Consider the following 10935-nt stretch of genomic DNA (forward strand, 5'->3'; position numbering starts at 1 on the left):
AAAAATGAAACTTAAAGATGATACAAATGATATTAAAACTTGTTCTAAGTTAGCATATTAACTGATGGAGTGCTGATAAGTTATCAATCTAGTCTTGGTCAGAGTTATAAGTACTAGTTGCTAAAGCTTTTTCACATATGATAATTGAAATTATCATTGTCACAGCTTCAAAAAATTTTCCTTTGTTTTCTTTTTTAAATATGGACTTAAGTACTTCTCCTGTGCTGGATATGGCTCCACCCCATCCTTATCTATCCAGTCCTCTTAAGGTGGCGGTGTGAGGTCAACAGGACTGAGGAAAGAGTATTCACGTTCCTGTTCCAGAACCAGCTTTTGGGCCCACGGCCTCTTCTTTCCCTTTGTTCTCTTTCCTGCCAGGAAATGTGGGTCTTGGTAGAGGGTCATGTTTGTATTGATAACTCCTCAGGCTTTTTTTTTTTGACAGGGTTTCTCCGTAGCTTTTTTGGTTCCTGTCCTGGAACTAGCTCTTGTAGACCAGGCTGGCCTCGAACTCACAGAGATTGGCCTGCCTCTGCCTCCCAAGTGCAGGGATTAAAGGCATGCGCCACCGCCGCCAGGCCCTCAGGCTTTATTTTTGCTGTGTCTGCTCGAACTGTCTGCAGACACTTAGTAACTGCTTTCTCTACAATGAGTGTTATGATTTTTATGCTGACCTGCCCAGTCACCTGGGTACCCTGTCCCTTTAAGAGACAAGCCATGTCCACTCCCCCTATCTGTCTCTGTCTCTGTCTCTGTCTCTCTCTCTGTCTCCCCACTGAGGCAAACCCTCTTTGGCTCCTTTCTGTCTCTCTCTGCCTGCTGTTCTTCTGAAGAGGCAGCTTTCTGTCTATCTCACTCTTCCCTTCCTCTCTCTCTCTCTCTCTCTCTCTCTCTCTCTCTCTCTCTCTCTCTCTTTCTTCCCATACCACTCCCTACTCTCCCAAAACCCACTAAACTCTCCATACCCAAATTCTCTCGGCATGGCATATCTGTCTGTCCCTTACCTGCTGTGGTACCACATCCACCATGGGACCTACCAAGGTCACTCGCATAAATCATAACATTGGTACGTGACTCAGCCAGGCTCTCTCCTTGTTCCCTCCTGCCCATGGGAAGATGGGCTGAGACACATGGGGATCCTGGACCCTGACCATCTTCCAACTTGCTGTCTGCCATATCATTGTGCACTAAACCGACTACAAAATGGTAAGGTCTTCCAGGTCAACTTTAGCTGACATTTGCCTTTCACATTTCCTCATGGCTGAGGACTGGTGTTGTTTCTTGTCTTGGACTCTTGTTCCTCAGGCTACTGGGCCCTGGTTCCCAATCCCTGGGCTGACAGGCCTGGGACTGGTTTGAACCAATTCATTTGACCCTTGCTCTGTCTCAAGAATTCTTGAAGACAAATTAGCCATTGGGTCTCATTTATTTTATTTATTTTTCTCTCCCTCAGCTATGGGAAATAGTACCCCTTAGATAACAACCTAAACTGGCCATCTAACGCTACTTTAGATCCCAATATTCTGTGGGAGCTTTCTAATTTCTGTCAGCCTACAGACAGATGGAAGAGTTTCTATAATATATCCAGCCATGCTAAACCCTGCCCCACCGGGCCTCCTCCTACTGCGGCTAAGCCTGTTTGCAGCAGAATCTGTCTTATCTGTTCATGGAGCCCTTTGGTTTTCCTTGGATGGAGTCCCTAAATCCTTCAGCTCCTTGGCCCACTGATATCCATACTTCTTGTAATAATGATTGTTCCGGTTTCTTCAGGATCTTTCAGGAGAGAAATGGTAAAAATAACCCAAAGGTCAGTAAGCCAGATGCTTCTAACATTTTCTCCTGGTCTCCTACCCGAGTTTGCCTGTCTGCCTCCCCACCGTTGACTGGTGTTCCAGACTTGTTAAGAAGACGCCCTTCCCAACCCGCTGCATGTCTCCATTTAGCCAGAAGTAGCTAGAAGACTACAGTTGTCCCTTACTATCAACAAAAGCCTGAAATGTTAGGTCCAAAGTGGGCCCCTACAATGATAGCCCTGCTGACAGCGTCCTAAATGACAGTCTGAACTCAGCTCAGGCTGACCTCTGACTGGGTGAACAGAAAGGTTACCACCTAAACTTGGAATTTGTCAGAAATCTTGTGAAGCAGGTTTCTGATTGTTAGAAAGTGCCATTACTTCCCTCATCTACCCCTTCACCCCCATAGCTAACCATCTCTGGTAATTGGGCATCTAGTCCCCTAGTAACTTAAACAAGCCTGCCCAGGTCAAAGTCTCGACGCTATCACCCAGGCCATCTCGGCCAATGGTCCCTCCCACACACAACTTCTCTACTTCCCAGGCTGTTTCTGCTTGCACACCTCCCACCACAACATAGCTTCTTAAGTGAGACTGGCAAGGCTTTGTCCAACTTCTCTTCTCTCTGCAAGGCCTGGAAGTTTTGGTTCCCCAGCAAACCTTTCCTTTTGCTGCCAGAGCTGTCTAGATGGGTGCTTTCACTTCACCCTCGTGTATACATAGGTGCCAACCCTTGGGACAGCATCTATAAGTATGTGGTTTCTTCTGTTGATCTGGGAGAGGCTTGCTGTTCTCACAGCACTTGAGTGGGAGTGGCCTGAGACTGCACAGGTAGGAAGGCATACCTTCTGAGAGCCCCCGTCCCAGCCTCCTCTCTGTACTGGCTGTGCAGGCATTGCCTCCCACCAATTATGGGGGTCCAGACCGCTAGTCTTCTAATTCCCATCTAGGTGGCTTGCTTACTAGTCACAGGAAAATAGTCCACAGCAATTGGTTTGAAAATGCAGCAGACTCCACGGGCAAACCAGCAACACTCCCTGCAAAATGGGGTGGTGGAGAGGACACTGCAGTCCTAAAACTGCAGTCCAGTGTGAACAACAGAAAACCCATGGGGAGGGTCCATCCCAGGGCACCCACATTCATAGTTCCAGTAACTTGGAGAGGGAGTAAAGGGGCCCCTGGGGGAATTCTATTAATGTGGGATTCCCCTCTGTATACTGTGAATATGTTTTATGGCCATTGGTTAATAAAGAATCTACTTTGGCCTATGGCAGGGCAGAATATAGCAAGGCAGGAAATCCAAGTAGAGATAGAGGAGGAAAGAAGGCAGAGTCAGGCAGACGCCCATGTAGCTGCCGAAGGAGAAAGATGCCAGAACATTACCGGTAAGCCACAGCCTCACCGCAATACATAGATTAATAAAACTAGGTTAATTTAAGATGTAAGGGCCTGCTAAAAATATGCCTGAGCCATGGGCCAAACTGTTGTAATTAATATAGTTTCTGTGTGATTATTTGGGTTTTGGTGGCCAGGAAATGAAAGCACAGTCTCTGTTTACATTTCTTTCTCAAAATAATAGCCAGAAAAGGAAAGCCATGGGTACATTTCTACCTAGATGGGGGCTGTTCAGAGAAGGTGGTGGAGTAAGCAGTTTTGGAGGTGACTCTTGAATGACTTCCATGCTCCTTCAGGGCCACCTTGCTCCCAGCACACCCTGTGCACCCATGCACACTTGCAATTGTGCATCTCTGGGTTTTGCTCTCATGCAGAGCAAACCTTCTGTGAGACCTGACTTGGTGCATGGAGTTAAATCCGTAGGCCTGTAAGCTGGTGGTGCACTGGCCAGATCTGCTGTGGCCGAGTTGGGGTGGCTGATTCTGGCACAAACATACATAGCCACTCAGTCTGTACAATGTCCAACATCTGCAGAGGTCAGTATTTTCTATAGATCCTCACTCTTGATTATTATGTGGCGAGGGGATTTTTTTTTGATCCAGTCTATTTGGTGTTCTGTAAGCTTCTTGTATCTTCATATGCATATCTTTCGTTAGTTTGGGAAAGTTTTCTTCTATGATTTTGTTGAATATATTTTCTGTGCTTTTGAGTTGGACTTCTCCTTCTGCTCTCCCTTTTATTCTTAGGTTTGGTCTTTTCATGATGTCCCAGATTTCCTGAATATTTTGTTAAGCTTTTGTTAGATTTAATGTTTTCTTTGATTGATGAGTCTATATCCTCTATTGTATCTTCAGTGCTTGAGATTCTCTCTTCCATCTCTTATATTTTGTTGTTTATGCTTGTATTTGTGGCTCCTGGTCATTTTCTCACAATTTCCATTTTCAGAATTCCCTCAGTTTGTGGTTTTTTTTTTTTGTCTCCATTTCAGTTTTCAAGTCTTTAATAGTTTCTTTCATCTGTTTGATTGCTTTTTCTTGGTTTTCCTTAACGGATTTATTAATTTCTTTCATTTTTTGTTTGTCTTTTCCTCCATTTCTTTGAGGGAATTTTTCATTTCCTCTTTAAGGGCCTCAAACATTCTCCTAAAGTTATTTTTTTAGGCTGGAGAATAATGGGATGTTAGACCCAGGTTCAAAGCAAAGAAACATCTGCATTGTATTCCTCAATGTAGATGGGCTTGTATAACTCAGAACTTACTCTGCATCATGCCCAAGACTCCCTGTGGCCAGGCTGGGTCTGAATAGTCTGGCTAATGAGGCCAGGTCAAATTGGTGAGAAGAGTCTTGGGACCTGGGGTGAACTGAGTGACATGTTTTAGGCAGTTGAGCTTAGTTGTCTAAGAGTGTCCTCATCTACACCTCAGAATGCAGGAGCATCTTTGAGGAAGAGGCCGAGACAGCCTTTGTGATCCTCATCTTGGAGATACGGACCAAAGATGAGGGAGAGTGAGACACACACGTGGAGTCGGGGCCCTGAACCTATCACTTGCTGTTTCCACTCAGTGAGCATAGCTTCTAAGGGTAGCAGAGTTCTTTTTCCATGGCTTTGATGTTCAATTTCTTCTGCTTGGAGATTCATCTTGGGGTTGTATTGATTTTTTTTGGGGGTGGGGTGGTGGACTGATGGCCTTAATTCTATTTCTTTGGTCAGAATTTGCTAAGGAAGGTCTTTTGGTCTCCAAATTTACGGTTGTCCACAGGCAGGTGACACTGGGTTGGTTATTCAGCACTGGAAGCCTTTGGAGGGTCTGTGCTCTGATGTAGGCTGGGGACAACATGGATAGCATGGACATTTCTGCAGGTACCAGAATCTGGAGGTACAGAGTTCCAATAGACAGGCCATTGCCAGATGCAGAGCCAAACTGCCTGCCTGGGACGTATTGCCATGTTTTAAAGTAAGACCCAAATCCAAAATTTCAGGAACCGTTCTAAAACAGTTTTAGACATTAGCAACAGACTCTGAAATGTTTACTGGACTGACTGTGCAGGTCAAGCGATTGCAGCTGCTTCTGGGATCCTTGGGTGGAGACTCCGAAAGTGTAGAGAGGGTTTCAGTTGCTGAGACCATGAAGAAGCAAATATACTCTCTGCATTCATGAGAGACCAAGTGTCTCTGCAACAACGCTCTTGGGACAATCTACAAACTAGTCCTTACACAGGCCTCAGTCCTTAGTCCTCGGTAAATATGAATCATCCAAAGCTACTATGGCTCAAACAGCAAGGAATAAAATAAGAAACTATACCGGAGAGCCTTGGTGCAGCATACAGGTGTGTATACAGGTGTGTATACAGGTGTGCATACAGATGTGCATACAGGTGTGTATACAGGTGTGCAAGGATGTAGGTGCCAGAGGACAACCTTAGATATGGGTTCTTCATCTGTCATCCATATTTTTCATTGGTCAGGTTCCTCACTGGCATGGAATGCATTGATTTGGTGAGGTGGGTTGATTGGCAACAAGCCTCAAGGATCCTTGGATTGCCACTTCCCCAGCTCTGGGGTTACAAGAGAAACTGTACACACACACGGTTTTGACAAAGAAACATTATTTTAAAAAACATTCAATTGCCATTTTAACTTTCCCCAGCTCTTTGACATCTCCTGCTTTCTCAACCCTGTAGCCTCTAGGCTCTTGTTTACCAAATAAATGGTACTTCTTAGGCCTTGAAATGGGTTTGTTCAACCTAGCTCCTAGGTTGCGAGGCTTTCCTGATGGGTAGCTATGTGGATAGGCTCATGGTAGTTTGTTTGGGTACCACCAGCATGCTGTAAGGGGAAGCTGGGCTGCTGAGAAACACCAACTGTACACTTTAGGCTGCATTTGATTTGCTTCCAAATTGCACATATTGTAGTGGGATGCTCCCAGCAAGCTGAAACACTGCTGACCGGCTGGAGAGAGCAGGGAAGATGCAAGCAGGCTCAACAGCAAGTACAGTTCTGAGGGGTGGGGTAAGAAAGTGAACTTGCCTCATTATGAGCTCATGCTAGCTCACACTGCCGTGGCGGGATGGAAACCCAGCACGCTATTCTCACCTTAGACCAGCCCCCGGTTTTCCACTCATAGCAGCTGGAGTAGTCCTCACACGCCTCCTCTGCTTTCGGCCTTGTGGACGCGTCACATTTCCCTTGAGAGTTGGTGCAGGTCACAGTTCGCTTCTGGGTCCCTTTGCCACAGTTGGCAGAGCACTGCAAGACACAGCAGAGGTGCTTGGTACATTCTAGTTCAGCTCAAGTCCATTAACATCACTGAATTCCCCACTGTGTACCAGGCCCACGTGGAGAAGCAGACAAGATGATGTGACACAAGCCATTCTTAAATGCTCGTGGTCTTCAGTCTTGTTATTCCCTCAGGGGACCCTAGCCAGGTGGCCAGTAATGGATAGACGGGACTCAGAAGAACTCACGGTACCTAGGTGGTCAAATGAGGGAAACAGAATTTAATGGCCAGCTGCCAGGTCTAAAAGATCAACTCAGGGCAGGAGTTGAAAGGGCAAACCTCACATGAGCTGGCAGAAGAAGCAGGGGCCAGCTGGAGCCAAGTGGGGTTCTGACGGCAAATCTGAGCCACCTGGCCTCTAGATACACAAGGCAAAGACATTGGCAAGAGCTAGAAACCATGGGTGTTTCTCCTAAGACAAGCTTGGGATTTCAGTGTGGATACTAAGAATGGAGAGATCAACACTCTGCACAATAGCCGAGTTTACTTATTAATAGACAGGACATGGAACAGTTTGCAGAGGGGATCTGGGCAGAGCCCGAGGGATCACAAATGATGATCAAGCTCTCAAGAACTCGAGACTGCAGGGTCCTCATGCAACCAGGAATGACAAAAAACAGCCTTTAATCCCAGCACTTGGGAGGCAGAGGCAGGCGGATCTCTGTGAGTTTGAGGCCAGCCTGGTCTACAAGAGCTAGTTCCAGGACAGGAACCAAAAGCTACAGAGAAACACTGTCTCGAAAAATCCAAAACAAAACAAAACAAAACCAGACAGTGGTGGCACAGGCCTGTAAAATCCCAGCACTTGGGAGGCAGAGGTAGGAGGATCTCTGCATTTGAGACCAGCTTGGTCTACAGAGTGAGTTCAAAGACAGCCAGGGCCACACAGACAAACCCTGTCTTGAAAAACAAAAAGGCAAAACAAACACAAAACAAAAAAAGGAGAGACAAGAGTCCAAGGAGGAGTTGACAGGACATGGGGACACTAGGTGCTCTAGGATAAGTCTGGATCTTGCCCCGTGGGCAGGCACGCTGTTGAGGGTCCTCACACGGCTCTCGGTGTAGGAGGAAGCTCAGGCAGAGAGGACACGTCATCTCTGGGAGAGTGTAACTGATGAGGCTGACAAGCTGGTGGGTGAGCAGAGGGGATGCGGTCTCCTGCCCTTAGCCAGACGGCAGAAGGAACACAGACCGCGGCTCAGAGAGCCGCCATCCTCTTTTGATTTGTTATGTGTGGCTCCACGAGGAGCACCAGCTTCCCACACAGAAGTGGAGGAGGCTAAGGCTGCATTCTGCAGAGGAGATTTCAGGCTAGCCCAGTTTATCACGTGTAGCAGGCCATTGCAGTGCCTGAGGGATAATGACCTAAACTTTTGAAAAGTTTCGTCATGTCCAGAAAACACACACACACACACACACACACACACACACACACACACACACACACAGAGACACATACATAAAGGACAAACATTGTTCTTGGCATTTGTGTAACTGATGTTCATCCTAAAACAGTATCTACCTACCTTCTTCTTGTGAGCTTTTTCTTTATTTAAAATTTTATGTGTATGTGTATGACTGAGTACATGTATGTGCCCCGCATATATGAAGGTGTCTTCAGAGTTCAGAAGAGGGTATTATATCTTCTGGAACTAGAGTCAAAGCTAGTTGTGAGCCACCATGTGGGTGCTGGAAGGTGGACCTGGACCCTCTCCAAGAGTTGCCAGTGTTGTTAGCCTCTGAGCCATCGCTCCAGTCCTGTATGGACTCTTCCTCCTGTGGTACTTTGAGATTAAACTGGCTTGTTTCAAAAGGCAAACACATTCCTTAGCACAGTGGTCACCTGGACTTGCCGGGAAGCACATGTGTATATGTGTGTGGTGGCGTAGGAGGTCCTATATTTGTGGTTGACTTCATTGGTTGAATAAAGAAGCTGCCTTGGCCTTTTGATAGGGCAGTCCTTAGGTGGGCAGATTAGACAGAACAGAATGCTGGGAAGAAGGCAATGTGGCAGACGCCATGATTCTCCGGCCTGAGATGGATGTAGGTTAGAATCTTCCTGGTAAGCCACGACCCCGTGGTGATACACAGATTACTAGATATGGGTTAAAGCAAGATGTGAGAGTTAGCCAAGAAGACACTAGATATAACGGGCCAGGCAGTGTTTAAATGAATAAAGTTTCTGTGTAATTATTTGGGGGGTTAAGCTAGCCGGGTGGCGGGACACAGCCCGCCACTCTTCTTACTACAATGTGGACCTGGAAAAGAGCTAGTTGAAAGTGACCTCAGATGTAAGGGACCACTCCATAGCAGACTTCAGGGTACTGGTCGGTCCTCTTGGCCTAGCAGGGCCATTGCATTGAGTCCAGGTCACTGTAGTGATGGTTTCTGAAAGGGCCTGAGTTTACACAGGATACACCAAAACCAAGTTCTCAGCACAGAAGATTTATTTGCACCAGAGAAACAAAGATGGAATGGGAGACAAGGGAGAAGGGAGAAAAAGGGAAGGGAAAACTGCCTCTGGATAAAGTGTGGGCAGATATGGCCCATAGGCAAACGGCAGTTTATAAAGGGAGAAGGGGAGACCCCATGTTAGGATGAGTTGGTTTGTTTGGATTGGGCATGTTAATTAGGGTAACCAAAAGGAGGGGTGTCTGGTGGTTGGACTTCAGTACTTTGGTACGTGGACCTCGGTAGTCAGCCTCAGAAGGAGGAAGTGGTCAAATAAGGGAATAGACCTTTGTGGCTAGGTTTAGGGATGTGATCTACGGTTTGGTGAGGGACAGGGAAGGGGGACGACAAGGCCTGCCAGTGCCATGCTTGGGCCTGCTAGAGCCCTTCTGTATCTGTTCTGAGAGCTTGTCCTGTTTCTCCACATGGCCATGTCTCCATTGAGCTTGTGGTCTGTGTCCTGGCACCTGCGCCCAGAGCTTCTCACCAACCAAGGCCGAGTTACCACCTCTGCCCATGGCCAGTTCCTGTGTTGTCCTACACTAGTCTGCCACTCTCTGGAGTAGCAGTCACTGCTGTCCAGCTGTTTCCTTGGTTAAGGCTGGACTCCACCCTCTGGTCAGTAGCCCATTCCCTTGAGACTCTAGGCCCTGAGGAAGAGCAGGTGCAGACGGCTGTTGCAAAGGACCCAGGATGGGGTTAAGCAGCTGAGGAAAAGAGGGCTCCCACAAACCTTTTATTTCTTTCTGATATTTGATCCTCCTTCCAATAAAGTCATGAAGAAGCTGGGGGCGGGGGGGAGGTGGGTGGCGAGGGTGGTCAACACTGTTGGGTGAATACATTTCTAAATCTCTTCTCCCATAAGAAAATGACAGTCAGTTCTTAGCAGAAGGGGTGTAGGCATGTTGGCTTATAGCAGAGGGACAGAATACCAGCTTCAGGCACAATTCAAGCAGACAGGGGTGTATGTGATTAGATTCCATGTTCTAGGCCGGCAGTACCAGGTGTGCCCATGTGGACACTGGCCCAGGGTTAGGATTAGGTAAATGCAGAGGGACAGCCATAGAGCAATGTCTTTAAATCCTGTTTTTCTGGGTCACACTTCCCATGAGGTGGTCTTCTAGGCTGTAATATGACTTGGTTCTTTAGGTGAGAATAGATTTATTTTTTTCCTGTAGAGTTTGGGGATTTTATCTGATTGAAGTACAAATCCTGTTTGAGATCAAGGTGGTCAAAACCCTGGGGATGCCCTGGCCTGGGGGAGGGGAGGAGCGTTCACATGCCTGTATCTCAAGTACTGAGGAAGATCCCCATGAATAAGAAACTAGAAACCTAAGTGCATATAAAGAAAAAAACAACAACCAATTTTAAATGTTCCCCTTTCCATCAAATATCATAAAGGGCAGGATAAGGGCTCCAGTCCTTAAATAGGTGCATTTTAAAATTTGTCTGAAATCCAACTTCAGTTTAGAGCAGCCAATGGAAGGCTTTCTGTTCATTAAAAATGTCCCGAATACTTTTTTATTCAAAATAATTATGTTTGGCAATCAAAGAGAACTTTAAAAATATTTTCCACACTGAAGAGTGTCTTGGATCCAGCCTCCTGAGGTTTCCCAGACTACTCTAGGTTTGGGGAACCAGGAGAAGTCCATCCCTTTATATAGCTATTTTCTGTTTGTTTTATATCCAAACAATCAACATAATTGCAATGCCAAGGCAAAGCCTTCAAGGATGACTTCAGCAAAGAAAAAAATGATGTTTCCAGGATTGGCCTTCCGACTTAAAACTTAGGCCTTGGCTTTGACTGCTTTCCAACAGGTTTTTCAGTGTGAGATTTGTAACTCTGACTTGCATACCAAAGGCTGTCCCTCCCAGCACCTAACTCCTGCAAAGTGTAAGAGCTGCCCTGGCATTTCAGGGAAAGCTTTGAAATCAGCTACTCAACTTGACCATGCTACAATTCAACCATGTCCAAAGGAGAACGAAAAGGTCAATGGGTATTCAGTATATCTATCTGTCT

The 10935-nt window shown here is 46.5% G+C and overlaps 1 protein-coding gene across 1 annotated transcript in view; it reads right to left on the bottom strand.

Moving 5' to 3' along the window:
• Positions 1-10935, bottom strand: part of Adamts17 (ADAM metallopeptidase with thrombospondin type 1 motif 17) — a 302714-nt gene that overhangs the window by 16493 nt on the left and 275286 nt on the right. Inside the window, exon 21 of the mRNA XM_005357779.2 lies at positions 6281-6433. Within this exon, the coding sequence (XP_005357836.1) occupies positions 6281-6433 (153 nt within the window). The remainder of the gene's footprint in view (positions 1-6280; positions 6434-10935) is intronic.

The sequence above is a fragment of the Microtus ochrogaster genome, chromosome 22 (assembly GCF_000317375.1).
Source record: "Microtus ochrogaster isolate Prairie Vole_2 chromosome 22, MicOch1.0, whole genome shotgun sequence".
NCBI classification, from domain to species: Eukaryota; Metazoa; Chordata; class Mammalia; order Rodentia; family Cricetidae; genus Microtus; species Microtus ochrogaster.